Source organism: Scyliorhinus canicula, chromosome 13 (genome assembly GCF_902713615.1).
Source record: "Scyliorhinus canicula chromosome 13, sScyCan1.1, whole genome shotgun sequence".
Classification (NCBI taxonomy): Eukaryota; Metazoa; Chordata; class Chondrichthyes; order Carcharhiniformes; family Scyliorhinidae; genus Scyliorhinus; species Scyliorhinus canicula.
The window spans coordinates 68007094-68025137 of record NC_052158.1 but is presented as its reverse complement, the minus strand read 5'-3'; the positions used below and the strand labels follow the sequence as shown (position 1 = coordinate 68025137).

At 48.3% G+C, this 18044-nt stretch overlaps 1 protein-coding gene across 24 annotated transcripts in view; it reads right to left on the bottom strand.

The window, feature by feature from the left end:
* kif1aa (kinesin family member 1Aa) overlaps positions 1-18044 on the bottom strand; it is a 397377-nt gene that overhangs the window by 29221 nt on the left and 350112 nt on the right. For all 24 annotated transcript variants that reach the window (XM_038816644.1, XM_038816646.1, XM_038816647.1 and 21 more), the window contains 2 exons: positions 10817-10878; positions 9295-9440 (listed from right to left, as the gene is read on the bottom strand). In XM_038816644.1, coding sequence (XP_038672572.1) covers positions 9295-9440; positions 10817-10878 — 208 coding nt within the window. The remainder of the gene's footprint in view (positions 1-9294; positions 9441-10816; positions 10879-18044) is intronic.

Genomic DNA, 18044 nt, shown 5'->3' with positions numbered 1-18044 from the left:
GTGACCCAGCCGGGAATCGAACCTGGGACCCTGGAGCTGTGAAGCATTTATGCTAACCACCATGCTACCCTGCTGCCCCAGTTGTTGCCCATCCAACTGCCAAAGAGATAGTGATAATGAGCTGCCTTCTTGTAATGCGGCAGTCAATTTAGTGTCAGTACACCAACAATGCTGTTAGGTTGTGGAGGCAGGAGTGTGGTGGAGAAGTTCTAGGACTTTGACCCAGAACCCGGCAACATCAAAGCAACTGAGATGTAGTTTCAAGTCAGGACGGTGAATGGAACTTGGTTCCCATGCACCTGCTGAACTTGTCCTTCTAGATGGTACAGGTTGTAGGTTTTGAAGACGCTGTTCAAGGTTTAGCAAGTTGCTACAATGCATCTTGTAGATGTTAAACACTGCTGCCATTGTGCATTAGTGGTGGTGGGTGGGATGCTAATCAAGCGGGCTGCTTTGCCCTTGATGGTGTTGAGATTCTTGAGTGCTGTTGGAGCTGGACTCATGCAGATAAGTCACACCCCTGACTTTTGCCTCGTAGATGGCGGATAGGCACCATCAGGACCTTAATCAGAGAGGGACATTGAACTCCAGGCCCATCATTGGAGATTGGAAGATTCTTTTCTCAGATGCACCAGCAGGGAGGGAGTCTCACTCTCGTAATCCTAATTAATGAGTGTTTCCCTCATGGCCAATGTCACACATGGTGCCTCGCTGTTACCATTCCCATCAGAGTTAAATCACATCTACAGAAAGAGGTGTGAGCATGGCAATTCTTTTCTTTTTTTGTAAAATGATTATTTTTTAAATCGCCCCATCAGCTCCCCGATCCCCGGCCTGGTTGTCACCTGGTGGGCTGGATCAGAAGATGTCAGGTTCAATCCCTGGCCTACACGGAGATCTCTGACCTCAGCCATGGCACTTGCTGTTTGCTAACCCGTGATGGAAACTGTGACAATGGACAAGGGTTTCTGCTTTGGGTGCAATCGGCCATCTGGGCACAAGTTGCACTCAAAGGCATGGGGCGGGATTCTCTGAGTCCGGGACTGGGCCGGAGAAACCCTGTGACCGGCGCGAATCGCACACCACCCCGAGGCCGGTACGCGATTCTCCATAAAGCAGAGAATCGGCGCCATTGGCACCAGTGTGGTTGGAGTAAGTAGTGCCTGTCAGGGGCCGCTCTACTCGGCCAGCCCACCGATTCTCGGCCCGAGGTGTGCCGAGCTGCCCTCATAAAAACGCTGAGTCCCGCCGTCGCTATCCACACCTGCTCTCAGCTGGCGGAAACGCGGCGTGTTGGGTGGGAGGGGGAGTCCAATGTGGCCTGACCCGTGATCGGGGCCCACCGATCGGCAGGCCGGCCTCTCTGGCTGGCGGCCTCCTTTCTTCCGCGCCGGACCAATATAGTCCTGCGCCATGTTGCGTCGAGGCCGGTGTGTTGAAGGAAGCCACTGCACATGCACGGATCTCGTGGTGCCCTGTTTGCGCCGCGATCAGCAGCTGGAGCGGCATGAACCGCTCCAGTACCATGCTGGCCCCCTATAGGGGCCAGAATTGCTGATCCTGAGGCCGTGTTGACGCCGTCGAGAAACGCAACGGCGTTTCTGACTGCATCAACACTTAGCCTCAGCATCACAGAACCCTGACCATGGGCTTTCTGCTGGTGCTCGCTGTGGCAAAAATGGTGACACTGGCGGAAAATCTCACGAGACTGCTGAAACAAGAATCTCGGCGGCGAGATCTTGTTTTCTGATTTTTCCCTCCCCTCACCAGTGATATAACGAGGGTTCCCGCCCAGAAAGATCGGGGACCTTATTTCTACAAATGATCATCGAATTGAAGGGCTTCCGTTCCAGATGTTCACCCCCCATTAAGAACTCACCCCATTTCCAGCACAATGTCACGTGGGCGAAGTTTACAACTGCTTTTGAAAAACGTGAAGCAGGCGAAGGGAACCTGCAGAGGGCGCATATGTACGTATAGCCCCCTGGGGGGGGGGGGACACCTGTCCAGGGCAGTGCCAGGGGGAGGTGGTTGGTTAATGGTGGCGGAATGGTTGGGGGGGGGGGTGGGGAGAGTGGTCAGGGGAGTCCCATTATCTGTGGGATTGGTGGGGGGGGGAATGTTTTTTCTCTCAGTGATTGGAAGGGTGCCCGATCTCAGTAAAGCCTGCAAAAGGGCCCCGTGCCGCCAACATGGAAGCACCAGAGATGGTTGCAGCATTTAAAATAAAACTCTAAAGACAGCTTATCTGGTGAGAAAGTCAGCTGTATAGCAGGGCAGCTCCACGCCCATTTCCACGCAAGAGCCAGCACTTAGATAAAAAAAGTCAGAAAACGTTCACTCAAAATATTCTTTTTGTTTTCAGAAGTGTTTCTCTTTGCTGTTTCCATTCTAACGCGATTGTACTTCTCCCAAAGCAAAATCCCCCTTGAATCAACAGTCAGGCAGTAATTTAGAGCATCATTCAAAAAGAATAATGGCATCAAGGCAAAGTGGGAGGAAGAGTTAGGAGAGGTTATGGAAGAGGGTTTCTGGTGTGAGATGCTCCGGAGGGCGAACGCCTCCACCTCGTGTGCGAGGTTGGGGCTGATACAGCTGAAGGTGGTATATAGAGCACACTTCCCGAGGACGAAGATGAGCTGGCTCTTTGAGGGGGGAGAAGATGTGTGTGAACGTTGCGTGGGGCGGGGGGGGCGCACGAACCACGTTCATATGTTTTAGTCCTGTCCAAAGCTGGAGGATTACTGGAAGGAGGTGTTTAGGGTAATCTTTAAAGTGGTGCACGTGAAACTGGACCCAGGCTCTCAGGAGGCCATATTCGGGGTGTCAGACTAGCCGAGTTTGGAAACGGGCGCAGAGGCAGATGTCTCGTCTCGTTGATCGCCCGAAGGCGGATCCTGTTAGGGTGGAGATCAACTCTCCATCCTGTGCCCTGGAGTGGCGGGGGGACCTGCTGGAATTCTTGACACATGAAAAGGTCAAATTTGAACTGAGGGAAAGGATGGAGAGGTTCTACAATTCATGGGCGTTATTTATTCTGCACTTTAGAGAATTGGATCACATCGAACATTGGGGGGCTTGGGCGCTGGGAGGGTTTGGGGGAAGGGGGAACTGTATGTGTTAATGGTGACCATGGGTGATTCCTGATTCCTTTTTGTCAATTGTTTATGTAAACATGCGGGCTAATGTTTGGGGGTTTGGTGGGAGGATGGGATCGTTGTTATTGATATGGGGACTGACATTACATTCGCTACTGATTACCGAGGTACAGTGAATTGTCACGTGTACCGAGGTACAGTGAAAAGTATTTTTCTGCAAGCAGCTCAACAGATCATTCAGTACATGGGAAGAAAAGGGAATTGAACAGAATTCAAGAAAATACATGAGAATACATAATAGGGCAACCAATATATACAATGTACTACATGGGCATTGGCATCGGATGAAGCAGACAAGGGTGTAGTGTTAATGAGGACAGTCCATAAGAGGGTCATTTAGGAGTCTGGTGACAGTGGGGAAGAAGCTGTTTTTGAGTCTGTTCGTCCGTGTTCTCAGACTTCTGAATCTCCTGCCCGATGGAAGGTTAGAAAAGTGAGTAAGCCGGGTGGGAGGGATCCTTGATTATGCTGCCTGTTTTCCCCCGGCAGCGGGAGGTGTAGATGGAATCAATGGATGGGAGGCAGGTTCGTGTGATGGACTGGGCGGTATTCACGACTCTCTGGGAGAAAATGTGAAAAAATATTTTTTACAAAGAAAAATTACATTAAAAATGATTGCTTGATATGCTCAATATGTTTAACCTGGTGCAGTTTTCATAGTACAGTTGACATTGGATTTACCACAAAAATAAGGAATTTTAATCGTTTTCATTCGCTGTCGGTGATAAACCGGATTTTGTAAAGAACTGAAACTGGCATTAAAAGGCTACACAGAATCATTTATTGGTTTTACTGATGTATAATAGTCAGTTTCTTAGTAAATGATTATTGTTAATACTTGTATTAAAAACAACTGTATCTACAGGTATTGCGGCTTCTGAAAAATAACTTTGGGTGGGATTCTCCGGCCGCGTTCGCCCGCCGACTGGAGAATCCCACCCGAGGTCAATGGATTTTTCCGTTGTCCACAACTCGCCCGTGGCGTTCTTGTGCTGGGCGGGATGGAAGAATCCAGCCCTGTATTTCAGAGCTTCCTCTAAGACCTGTCAACAGGAGTTAAAAACAGAGACTCGCCACAGCGGTTAATTCAATCTGGGAACAGAGCCAGTTTTTGTGGCTCGGGCTGGCTTTCAGCAAGGTGTTTAAACTGGCACAAGAAATTGCAGAATCTTGGTTTCTGTAGACATAATTCACGCTTGAAATGTGTCAATCACGTTGCACTGCTTTGAGTGCTTTTGGACAAAGTGCATGGATGAAGCCGTCACATCCTCGCAGGAACTCCAGTACTGTGTGTCCACTGGATGAAATGCATGACTGAGCTCAGCACGGATGCCGCCCCCACCTTCTGCAAACAGATGGAGAGGCTGCTGAAACCCATACTGTGGACTCACACAATACGAAAGAACACTTGGCTTGACACCAAAGGGCACCCAGTGTCTGTGGGAACTCAGACTCAAGCAAGGTTCAGTCCCTTCATAAGAGGAGCGGAGAATGGGAATCCGGGAACATTTCCAGTCTCCGGGAGCAGCATGTGTGCAGGAAGTGTGTTCAGCTGCAGCTCCTGGTAGCTCGGGTATCAAAGCTGGAACGGCTGCTGGAGACACTGTGGAGCATCCGCAGGTCTGAGAGCATCGTGGATTGTACATTTAGGGAGGTGGTCACATCGCAGCTGAAGGGACCTGAGGAAGGAAGGGAATGGGTGACCACCAGGCAATCCAAGAGAAACAGGCAGGTAGTTCAGGAGTCCCCAGGGGTCCCTCTCGCACATCGGTATCCCATTTTGAAGGCTGATGAGGCTGGTTCCTCCAGGGAGTATAGACAGAGCCTAGTTTCTGGCACCACAAGCAGCCTATCTACACAGGAGGGGGAAAAGAGAGGAAGAGCAATAGGAATAGGGGATTCTCTATTCAGGGGAACAGATAGGCACTACTGTGGCCATCAACATGACTCCAGGATGGTGTGTTGCCTCCCTGGTGCCAGGGTCCGGGATGTCACTGGATGGCTGCAGGGTGCGGAGGGTGATAAGGCAGAGGCCATGGCACACATTGGTACCAATGACATAGATAGAAAATGGGATGAGGTCTTGCATCAAGAATTCAGGGAGTCAGGTAGTAGACTAAAAAGCAGGACCTCTCGGGTTGTAATCTCTGGATTACTCCCCGCCATGTGCTAGTTAGTACAGAAATAGGAGAATAGCACAGGTGAATGCGTGGCTTAAGAGTTGGTGCAGGAGGGAGGGTTTTAGATTCCTGGATCACTGGGACCGTTTCTGGGGAAGGTGGGACCTGTACAAGTGGGATGGTCTACATCTGAACCAAAGTGGGACAAACATCATTGCTGGCAGGTTTGCTAATGCTGTTGGGAGGAGTTTAAACTAATTCGGCAGGGGGAAGGGATGCAGACTGTTCGCAGAATAGGCACACAGCATAACACAGAAAAGCAATCAAATCAGAGGAAATACAGCGGTAGTAAGTTTCAAGGGAGTCAGACAAGGATGGAGGGCCTCTGCATTAATGCCAGGAGTATTACAGGTAAAACGGATGAGTTAAGGGCAAGGATTGACATGTGGGATTGTAGCCATCACAGAGATGTAGTTGAGGGAGGTGAAGGATTGGTAGCTCAACATCCCGGGATATAGAATCTTCAGGAGAGACAGAGGAGCGGGTAAAATAGAAGGAGGCATTGCATTAGTTAATTATTAGTTAAGGAGTCAGTTACTGCAATAAGGAGAGGTGATATCTTGGAGGGGGCATCAAATGAAGTTTTGTGGGTAGAGTTTAGGAATAAAAAAGGGGCAGCTACATTTCCCGGTGTTTATTATAGATCTGCAATTAGTCAGCTGGAAATTGAGGAGCAAATATGGGCGCAATTCGCAGAGGTGTGTAAAAATAATAATAGGGTAATTATATTAGGTGATTTCAATTTTCCCAACAATAATTAGGATAGTCATTATGCTAAGGGCTTAGATAGAGTGGAGATCTTAAAATGTATACAGGAGAGCTTCTTAGCTCAATATATAGAGGGTCCAACGAGGGACAGTGCAGTGCTGGATCTAATCCTGGGGAATGAAGCCGGACAGGTTATTGATGTGTTGGTGGGGGAGCATTTTGGTGATAGCGACCACAGCATTGTACAATTTAAGTTTGCTATGGACAAATAAATAGACAAGTTGCGAAAAAAAGGTTTAGATTGGGAGAGAGCGGAATTTACTAAAATAAGGCAGGATCTGGGCAAGGTCGATTTGAAAGAGTTACTTGTGTGGAAATCTACGGAAGAGCAAAGGGGGTATTCAAAAAGGAAATGGAGAGGATACAGGCCCAACATATTCCCTCTAGGATAATAGGAAGGAGTAACAAGCCCAGAGAACCATGGATGACCAGAGACATTCAGGATACGATGAGAAGGAAAAGAGAGACTTTTAGCAAGTATAAGGGGAACAAATCAATGGAGGTATTAGTGGAATACAGAAAGTGCAAGATGGAGCTTAAGAAAGCAATTAGGAGAGTAAAAAGGGGATATGAGAAAGCGCAGGCTGGTTAAAGTCAGGAAAATCTCGATATTCTATAAGTATGTCAGTGGGAAGAGGATAACCAAGGAAAGAGCAGGGCCCATAAGGGACCAAGGGAAAATCTGTGTGGAGCCAGAGGACATTGGTAGAGTGTTGAATGAATATTTCACATCTATGAATCCAAGAGAATGAGGAGGTAAATATAGAACTCAGACAGAGAGACTGTGAGGTTCAGGAGTGACAAGGTATTGGAGGTGTTGGCAGGCTTAAAAGTGGACAAGTCTTCAGGTCTGGAAGAATTGGGTCCCAGGATGCTATGGGAGGCGAGGGGGGAGATTGCAGGGGCTCTGACCCAAGTTTTTAATTCCTCTCTGGCTGCGGGAAAGGTGCCAGAGGACTGGAGAACAGCTAATATGGCCCCACTATTTAAGAAAGTTTGTAGAGATAAGCCAGGGAACTACAAACCAGTCAGTGATAGAAAAACTATTGGAGAAAATTCTGAAGGAGAGAATCTATCTCCACTTGGAGAAGCAAGGTTTGATCAGGAATAGTCAGCATGGTTTTGTCAGTGGGGGGTCATGCCGTACAAATTTGGTTGAATTTTTTGAACATGTGACCCAGTGTGTAGATGAGGGTAGTGCAGTTGATGTAGTTTACATGGATTTCAGCAAAGCCTTTGATAAGGTCCCACATGGGATACAGGGTAACTTGATAAGGTGAATTCAAAATTGGCTGAGCTGTAGTAGACAGAGGGTGATGATAAACGGCTGCTTTAGTAACTGGAAGCCAGGGACCAGTGGCGTACCACAGGAATCTGTGCTAGGTCCCCAATTGTTTGCCATTGATATAAATGACACAGATGACTATGTAAGGGATAGGATCAGTACATTTGCAGATGGCACAAAGAATGGCCAGGTGATTCGCAGTGAGGTTGAGTGTCTTGGGTTACAGGAATATATAGATGGGATGGTCAAATGGGCACAAAAGTGGCAGATGGAATTTAACCCTGAAACGTGTGAGGTGATACACTTTGGAAGAAGTAATTCGACAAGGAAGTATTCAATGAATTGCCTGACACTGAGAAGTTCCGAGGAACACAGGCTTGTTTGTCCATAGATCTCTGAAAGCAGAAGGGCAGGTTAATAGGGGGGTAAAAAGGCATATGGGACACTTGCCTTTATCAATCAGGGCGTGGATTACAAAAGCAGGGAGGTCATGTTGGAGTTGTATAGAACTTGATGAAGCCACAGCTGGAGTACTGTGTGCAATTATAGGAAGGATGTGATTGTAGTGGAGGGGGTGCAGAGGCGATTCACCAGAATGTTGCCTGGGATGGAACATTTAAGTTATGAAGAGAGGTTGGATAGGCTTGGGTTGTTTTTGCTGGAGCAGAGAAGACTGAGGGGCGACCTGATCGAGGTGCTGGACAGGGTAGATGGAGAGCAGCTGTTCCCTTTAGCTGAAGGGGACACAAGTTCAGGTGAGGGGCAGAAGGTTTAGGGGGGATTTGAGGAAAAGCTTTTTTACCCAGAGGGTGGTGACGGTCTGGAATGCACTTCCTCGGAGGGTGGTAGAGGCAGGCTGCCTCATGTCCTTTAAAAAGTACCTTGATGAGCACTTTCCACATCATAACATTCATGGCTCTGGGCCAAATGCTGGCAAATGGGATTAGGTAGACCATAAGACATTAAATCATGGAATCATAGAATTTACAGTACAGAAGGAGACCATTCGGCTCATCGAGTCTACGCCGGCCCTTGTAAAGAGCCCATACCTCCACCCGAACCCCACACCTCCACCCTATCCCCGTAACCCCACCTCACCTTTTTTTTTGGACACTAAGGGCAATTTAGCATAGCCAATCCACCTAACCTGCACATCTTTGGACTGTGGGAGGAAACTGGAACACCCGGAGGAAACTCATGCGGGGAGAATGTGCAGACTCCGCACAGACAGTGACCCAAGCTGGAAATCGAACCTGGGACCCTGGAGCTGTGAAGCAATTATGCCAACCACGGTGCTGCCCCCATAGGAGCAGAATCAGACTACTCGGCCCATCGAGTATACTCCGCCATTCAATAATGGCTGATATTTTTCTCATCCCTCTTCTCCCCATAACCCCTGATCCCCTTATTGAGCAAGAACCTATCTATCTCTGTCTTAAAGACACTCAGTGATTTGGCCTCCGCAGCCTTCTGCGGCAAAGAGTTCCACAGATTCACCACCCTCTGGCTGAAGAAATCCCTCCTCATCTCTGTTTCAATGGATCGTCCCTTCAGTCTGAGGTTGTGCCCTCTGGTTCTAGTTTTTCTTACTAGTGGAAACATCCTCTCGACGTCCACTCTATGAAGTCATCACAGTATCCTGTAAGTTTTAATAAGATCCCCCTTCATCCTTCTGAACTCCAATGAGTACAGAGCCAGAGCCCTGAACCACTCCTCAGATGTCAAATGTCTTTCATGGGTTGGTGCAAACCCGATAGGCCAAAGGGCCTCTTCTGCACTGTATTATTCTGTGATTCTGTGAAAAAATACCAGATCATTCTAAAGTTCTGGATAAAATCCATATTCAGTTCATTATCTCTTCCATCACCCGAGGCACCATTGCCCAATCACGGGATTACTATACCTCTTGTAACAGGCTGAGTTTCTCCAATTCCCATTGGTGGTCGAGAATGAGGCTGTCGCTTCGAGGCCGCCAGCCGGCTAGATTCTCTTCCCCGCGGACATAGGCAACAGACGTATCGAGGACCCGTCTGCGTCTTCTTTGCATGCCTGTAGAGGACACAATACCTCAGTGTCGCTTCAAGCCACAAAAACAGTGGGGAACATATTCTCTGAACAGAGGCCAGTGAAGGTCCATGTTAGACGAGGACCAGATGTGAACCATGGTCCCAGCAAGAAAAGGACCCCTATAGAGTATCCTTGTCACTGGTCAATTGCTTCCCACTTAATTTTGCCAAATTTCAGTAGATTCCCATATTACTGATTTAAACCCATTCTACAACTTTGATGTCTGACGTTTGGCTCATTTCTGTGACTGTCATTTCTGTCGAGCTATGAAAGAAAGACTTGCATTTACACAGCACCTTACGTGACTGTAGGATAGCCTAAAGCACTTTACAGTCAATTAAGTCCTTTGGAAGTCACTGCTGTCTGTTGGAAATGCAGCAGTAATTTTCCGCACATCAACCTTCCTTAACAGCAACATGATGGTCAGATAATGTGGTTACATGATGTTAATCGAGGGATAAATGTTGGCCAGGACACTGAGGATAATTCCACTGCTCTTCTCCCTAACTGACCCTTCATGGGATCACATCCACCTGTGAGGGCAGACAGGGCTGGGTTTTCCAGTCTTTCCCATGGGCGGGAGCTTCTGCTCCCACTGAACGCGACCCCCCCCCCCCCCACCCCCAAAATACCATGGTGGGTTCCCCGGCGGTGGGATAGGAAAAGCGCTGTACACATCGGGGGGGGAGCCGGTAGCTCCCGCTGGCAGACAATGGCAAGCCTCTTCTGGCACTGGACAACCCACAAAGCCGGAGGGGAGTTGAAATCCCGCCCGTGGTCTCGGTTTAATGTCTCAGCTGACAGCCAATACCTCTGATTGCGTGACACTCTCTAATTATTGCACTGCCCCCCCCCCCCCAGTCAGTGAAGAAATCAACTCCCTGTGGTCTGAACTGGATCCTTGCGAGCTTTACCATCTTTTAAGGATTGAAGGATGTAATGAGTCTTATTTCTAGTAGAAGAAAACAGACCTTATCAGCAAATCTTACAAGAACAAAATGGGCCCGAAATGACGATTGGTGGTAATAGCAGATAGACTGCACAGTCCATCACCTTCTATTGTAACAGAGCCGCAATTTCCCTACAGGAATTTTTATTTTTAAAATATCACTAAACTCTTCGAGGGTTTGCTTGAATGGCAAAATTACATTAAGTTCCTCAGCGGGCATGTGTGAAAAAAAAACTTGCATTCATACAACATGACCTCAAGGCATCCCAAATTTTTTTTTTTTTTACAGCTAATGAAATATTTTTGAAGTGTTATGTGTGGCGGGCTGCCCTGCCGCAACTCGCTCCAGTGAGTTTAACCAGTGTAACAAGGAGCCAGATGGTTCCCCTCTTTCGCAATCAGGCCCTACCTGGGCTAACAGCATCTGCCACCCGACACAAGCTCAGCTCGTACACACCAGTCACTCGGTTACTGTTGAATTAAAACAAAATATTTGTTTAAAAAAAGAGTCTTTAATGAAACTCGGTCATTTCACAATATCAACATGCCTGACACAACAGCACAGTCAAAACAGAGACCTCTTCTACTGAGCATTTTCCCCAATTAGTGCCAACCAGTGTTGGTTCTTTTAGTCATGTGGCCAGGAAGGCGGGATTCTCCTGCCACACCCACCTGGTGACCGGAAATTCCCACCCGAGGTCAATGGAGCTTTACATGGTCCACATCCCGCCTGTGGCGAATCTTGCGGCGGACGGGCAGAAGAATCCAACCCAACATGTACTAAGATGGTGGAAGAATTACCGTATAGGTTTACCTGTAATTGAAAGGTGTGCTCTTGCTGTATCAGCTTTCCTGATCAGAAGGTGATATCCTCCCATAGTGTTCTCTCAATAAGGAGGTAAGCTCCCCCCCCCCCCCCCCTTCAAATAATAGTATTTCTAATACTAGAAAATGCCGACCCAAAAAATGTCTGGGGTGTGATTCTCCATAGAAATGATGCCACCTATTCCTTCTCATCAACAGCCTCAGTCCCATCTCTCACTCTCTCTATCTCGCTCTCTCTCCAGAACAGTCTTGATTTGACTGTGACTGTCTGCTTTCATGTTTTTCCCTGGTAATTTATGGAAACAACGTGATTATCCTTTGGCTTAAAAGGTTCCTCCTGACGTCTTTTGCTATTCTAAATTTACTCTTCGATAATCAATTTTCCCTGGAATTTGAAACCAAAATCATGTTAAAAATTCTAATCAGGTCACATCATAATCGGTTTCTTTATGATGCGAATAAGTGCAATTTCCTTAAATGCTACCACATCGAGAGTCAACATCAACGTAATCAAAGAACATTACATTGCCCAGCAGAACCTTCCCAGATCATGGGCAGGATTCTCCGACCCCCCCCCCCCCCCCCCCCCCCCCCCCCCCCCCCCCCCCCCCCGGGCCGGTCAGCTGGGCACTGCATGTAAGGAGTTGCCCGCCCCGCCGGTTTCCAAAGAATCCCGCCCCATTCTCTACCTCACCCCATCCATTGGAGTTTTGAAGAATGAGAGATAATCTGATTCAAGTAAGATTCTGAAGGGACTTAACAGGGTAGATACTGAGAGAATGTATCCCCTTGTGGGAGAATCTAAAACTAGGGGGCACAATTTCAAAATAAAGGGGACTGGAGACTCCGGTGTGCTCCCGTGTTTCCCAGAGTGACTCTCCCCCGCCAGCAGGGGGATTTTCCATTCCCGCAGCCGGCCAATTGGGGGTTTCCCATTGTGGCCATCTCACACTGTGGGAAACCCGTGGGTATGCTGCCAGCGGACTGGGTCTTCCATTTAAGGTGGATTTGAAGAGAAATTTTCATCTTTAGAATTCTCTTCTTCAGAGAGCAGTCAAGATTAGTGAATATATTCAGGGCTGACTCAGACAGAATTTTGATCAATGAAGGAGATCACGGGGAGAGAGAGAGAGAGCCCATAAACCAGTGCGAATTCAGACAGTGAGAGCCCTTAAATAAGTAGCAATTCAGACAGAGAGCCCATAAAGCAGTGGGAATTCAGAGAGAGCCCATAAAGCAGTGGGAATTCAGAGAGAGCACATAAAGCAGTGGGAATTCAGAGAGATCCCATAAAGCAGTGCGAATTCAGAGAGAGCCCATAAAGCAGTGTGAATTCAGAGAGAGAGAGCCCATAAAGCAGTGGGAATTCAGAGAGAGAGAGAGAGCCCATAAAGCAGTGTGAATTCCGAGAGAGAGAGCTCATAAAGCAGTGGGAATTCAGAGAGAGAGCCCATAAAGCAGTGTGAATTCAGAGAGAGAGAGCCCATGAAGCAGTGGGAATTCAGAGAGAGCCCATAAAGCAGTCCGAAATCAGAGAGAGAGCGAGAGCCCATAAAGCAGTGGGATTTCAGAGAGAGAGAGAGCCCATAAAGCAGTGGGAATTCAGAGAGAGCGAGACCACAAAGCAGTGGGAATTCAGAGAGAGAGAGCCCATAAAGCAGTGCGAATTCAGAGAGAGAGAGAGCCCATAAAGCAGTGGGAATTCAGAGAGACAGAGCCCATAAAGCAGTGCGAATTCAGAGAGACAGAGCCCATAAAGCAGTGGGAATTCAGAGAGACAGAGCCCATAAAGCAGTGGGAATTCAGAGAGAGAGAGAGAGAGCCCATAAAGCAGTGGGAATTCAGAGAGAGAGAGAGAGCCCATAAAGCAGTGGGAATTCAGAGAGAGAGAGAGCCCGTAAAGCAGTGCGAATTCAGAGAGAGAGAGAGAGCCCATAAAGCAGTGGGAATTCAGAGAGACAGAGCCCATAAAGCTGTGCGAATTCAGAGAGTCAGAGCCCATAAAGCAGTGCGAATTCAGAGAGACAGAGCCCATAAAGCAGTGGGAATTCAGAGAGACAGAGCCCATAAAGCAGTGGGAATTCAGAGAGAGAGAGAGAGCCCATAAAGCAGTGGGAATTCAGAGAGAGTGAGAGAGCCCATAAAGCAGTGGGAATTCAGAGAGAGAGAGAGCCCGTAAAGCAGTGCGAATTCAGAGATAGATAGCCCATAAAGCAGTGGGAATTCAGAGAGATCCCATTAAGCAGTGGGAATTCAGAGAGAGAGAGAGAGACCCCATAAAGCAGTGGGAATTCAGAGAGAGAGAGAGAGATAGCCCATAAAGCAGTGCGAATTCAGAGAGAGAGAGAGAGAGCCCATAAACAGTGGGAATTCAGAGAGAGAGCCCATAATGCAGTGGGAATTCAGAAAGAGAGAGCCCATAAAGCAGTGGGAATTCAGAGAGAGATCCCATAAAGCAGTGGGAATTCAGAGAGAGAGCCCATAAAGCAGTGTGAATTCAGAGAGAGAGAGCCCATAAAGCAGTGGTATTTCAGAGAGAGCCCATAAAGCAATGGGAATTCAGAGAGAGAGAGCCCATAAAGCAGTGGGAATTCAGAGAGAGAGAGCCCATAAAGCAGTGGGAATTCAGAGAGAGAGAGCCCATAAAGCAGTGCGAACTCAGAGAGAGAGAGAGAGAGAGAGCCCATAAAGCAGTGGGAATTCAGAGAGAGAGAGCCCATAAAGCAGTGGGAATTCAGAGAGAGAGAGCCCATAAAGCAGTGCGAATTCAGAGAGAGAGAGAGCCCATAAAGCAGTGGGAAGTCAGAGAGAGAGAGCCCATAAAGCAGTGGGAATTCAGAGAGAGAGAGCCCATAAAGCAGTGGGAATTCAGAGAGATCCCATAAAGCAGTGCGAATTCAGAGAGAGAGCCCATAAAGCAATGGGAATTCAGAGAGAGAGAGAGGCCATAAAGCAGTGGGAATTCAGAGAGAGAGAGAGCCCATAAAGCAGTGGGAATTCAGAGAGAGAGAGCCCATAAAGCAGTGCGAATTCACAGAGAGAGCCCATAAAGCAGTGGGAATTCAGAGAGAGAGAGCCCAAAAAGCAGTGGGAATTCAGAGAGAGAGAGCCCATAAAGCAGTCGGAATTCAGAGAGATCCCATAAAGCAGTGCGAATTCAGAGAGAGAGAGCCCATAAAGCAGTGGGAATTTAGAGAGAGAGAGCCCATAAAGCAGTGCGATTCAGGGAGAGAGAGCCCATAAAGCAGTGGGAATTCAGATAGAGCCCATAAAGCAGTGCGAATTCAGAGAGAGAGAGAGCCCACAAAGCAGTGGGATTTCAGAGAGAGAGAACCCATAAAGCAGTGGGAATTCAGAGAGAGAGAGAGAGCCCATAAAGCAGTGTGAATTCAGAGAGAGAGAGCCCATAAAGCAGTGGGAATTCAGAGAGAGAGCCCATAAAGCAGTGGGAATTCAGAGAGAGAGCCCATAAATCAGTGGAAATTCAGAGAGAGAGAGCCCATAAAGCAGTGGGAATTCAGAGAGACAGAGCCCATAAAGCAGTGCGAATTCAGAGAGACAGAGCCCATAAAGCAGTGCGAATTCAGAGCGAGAGAGAGAGAGAGAGCCCATAAAGCAGTGGGAATTCAGAGAGAGAGAGAGAGCCCATAAAGCAGTGGGAATTCAGAGAGAGAGAGAGCCCATAAAGCAGTGCGAATTCAGAGATAGGTAGCCCATAAAGCAGTGGGAATTCAGAGAGATCCCATTAAGCAGTGGGAATTCAGAGAGAGAGAGAGAGACCCCATAAAGCAGTGGGAATTCAGAGAGAGAGAGAGAGAGAGAGAGAGCCCATAAAGCAGTGTGAATTCAGAGAGAGAGAGAGCCCATAAAGCAGTGGGAATTCAGAGAGAGAGAGAGAGTCCATAAAGCAGTGGGAATTCAGAGAGAGAGCCCATAAAGCAGTGGGAATTCAGAGAGAGAAAGCCCATAAAGCAGTGCGAATTCAGAGAGAGAGAGAGAGAGAGAGCCCATAAAGCAGTGGGAATTCACAGAGAGAGAGCCCATAAAGCAGTGGGAATTCAGAGACAGAGCCCATAAAGCAGTGGGAATTCAGAGAGACAGAGCCCATAAAGCAGTGGGAATTCAGAGAGAGAGAGAGAGCCCATAAAGCAGTGCGAATTCAGAGAGAGAGAGCCCATAAAGCAGTGGGAATTCAGAGAGACAGAGCCCATAAAGCAGTGCGAATTCAGAGAGAGAGAGCCCATAAAGCAGTGGGAATTCAGAGAGACAGAGCCCATAAAGCAGTGGGAATTCAGAGAGCGAGAGCCCATAAAGCAGTGTGAATTCAGAGAGAGACAGAGAGCCCATAAAGCAGTGGGAATTCAGAGAGAGAGAGAGCCCATAAAGAAGTGGGAATTCAGAGAGAGAGAGAGAGCCCATAAAGCAGTGGGAATTCAGAGAGAGAGACCACAAAGCAGTGTGAATTCATAGATATCCCATAAAGCAGTGTGAATTCAGAGAGAGAGCCCATAAAGCAGTGGGAATTCGGACAGAGAGCCCATAAAGCAGTGGGAATTCAGAGAGAGAGAGAGCCCATAAAGCAGTGGGAATTCAGAGATAGAGAGCCCATAAAGCAGTGGGAATTCAGAGAGAGAGAGAGAGAGCCCATAAAGCAGTGGGAATTCAGAGAGAGAGCCCATAAAGCAGTGGGAATTCAGAGAGAGAGCCCATAAAGCAGTAGGAATTCAGAGAGAGAGAGAGAGCCCATAAAGCAGTGGGAATTCAGAGAGAGAGACCACAAAGCAGTGGGAATTCGGACAGAGAGCACATAAAGCAGTGGGAATTCAGAGAGAGAGCCCATAAAGCAGTGGGAATTCGGACAGAGAGCACATAAAGCAGTGGGAATTCAGAGAGAGAGAGAGCCCATAAAGCAGTGGGAATTCAGAGAGAGAGAGAGCCCATAAAGCAGTGGGAATTCGGACAGAGAGCACATAAAGCAGTGGGAATTCAGAGATTAGGAGAGCGTGAGTCCAGAAAGCTGATTTTCGAAGAGATCAGAGAGAGTCCATAAAGCAGTGGACTTTTGAAAAGAGGGAGCCAATAAAGTAACAGGAGTTCGGAGAGAGGGCAAGCCCATAAAGCACTGGGAGTTCAGAGAAAGAGAGAGACACTTTAGGAACTTTCAAGCGGTTATTGGATAGGCACACCAGAATGACAGGGAGTGGGATAGCTTGATCTTGGTTTCAGACAATGCTCGGCACAACATCGAGGGCCGAAGGGCCTGTTCTGTGCTGTACTGTTCTATGTTCTATAAAGCAGTGGGAGTTCAGGGAGAGAACCCATGGGGCAGTGGGAGCTCGGAGAGAGAGTATCCAGAAAGCAGAGGGCGACCAGAGAGAGAACCCATATAGCAGTGGGAGCTCGGAGAAAGAGAGAGCCCATAAAGCAGTGGAGAGAGAGCTGGGAGTTTATGGATAAAATCTAAATGTGACCCCCTGGAAGTTGATTGGTTGGTAAGTGATGAACCATCAATCGAACGCGAGACGAGTTGCTGTACAAAAGTTAGGCTTTAATAAGCTAGAAGTTAGCCCTGCAGTCGACTACAGTAAATGGACGACCGCTGGGCGTTCTGGGTATTTATACCTCGCTCTGGAGGCGGGGTTAACTCAGCTTCTCGACCAATCGGGGAGCCGTCACATGACTGGTCTCAACCAATCGGTCGAGAGGCACATGACCACCAGGGCCAATGGTAAGCCAGTGTTCTGCACCAATGGCAGACAGCTATGCAAATCATACCACCACAGTAAGTATAGGCCTTTCCGGACTCGGCACAAAGACGACGATTGGTGAGTGACAGATGAGTTATTATATTATCCCATACTGTTGTAAACACTTTATATACTTATACTTTGCATCTGTTGTTACAAAGGAAGAATATGTTAACCAGGCCGAGGTGAGAAAGGAGGTAAATGGTACACAAGAAAAATTTACAATTGAGAAAGAGGAGGTGTTAGAAGGGCAAGCTTTACTTAAAATTGATAAGGTACCAGGAGCAGAGGAGATGCATCCACTATTGTTCCGGTAGTTTCTCGAAACTGAAGTCAAACTGACTGGTCTATAATTTCCAAATTCATCCTTGCGCCTCTTTTTGAACAAAGATGTAACATCCGCAATTTGCCAATCCTCTGGCACCATCCTGTTCTAAGGAAGACTGGAAAATTATCACTAGTTCCTCTTGCAATTTCCACTCTCACTTCCCTCAGTACCCTTGGATGCATCGCCTCAGATCCTGGTACCGTATCAATTTTAAGTAAAGGTCGCGGGCGGAATTCTCTGCTCCCCACGTGGCGTGGGAGAATCGTGGAAGGGCCTTCCGACATTTTTTACGCCCCCCTGGCGCCCCCAGCGATTCTCCCCCCCCCCCCCCTCCCCGGGCTCGGAAAAATCGTACGAAACGGCAAACGGCGATTCTCCGAGCCCGATGGCCCTTCACGCCCGTTTCACCACGGCAGCAACCACACCTGGTCACTGCATTCGTGAAACGGGCGCCAGATTCCTGTCTGGGGCATCTAGGGGCCCGATTTGGACGGGAGCACGCATCTGTGCTCGGGACGGGACAGGCCCACGATCGGTGCCCACCGATCGTCGGGCCAGCGTCCAAAACGGACGCACTCTTTCCCCTTCGCCACCCGGCAAGATCAAGCTGCCACGTTTTGCCGGGCGGCGGTGGAGAAAGACGGCACCGCGCATGCGTGGGTTCGTGCCATCTGCGCGCTGATGTCATCCGCGCATGCGCGGGTTGGAACCGGCAACTCGCGCATGTGCGGATGACA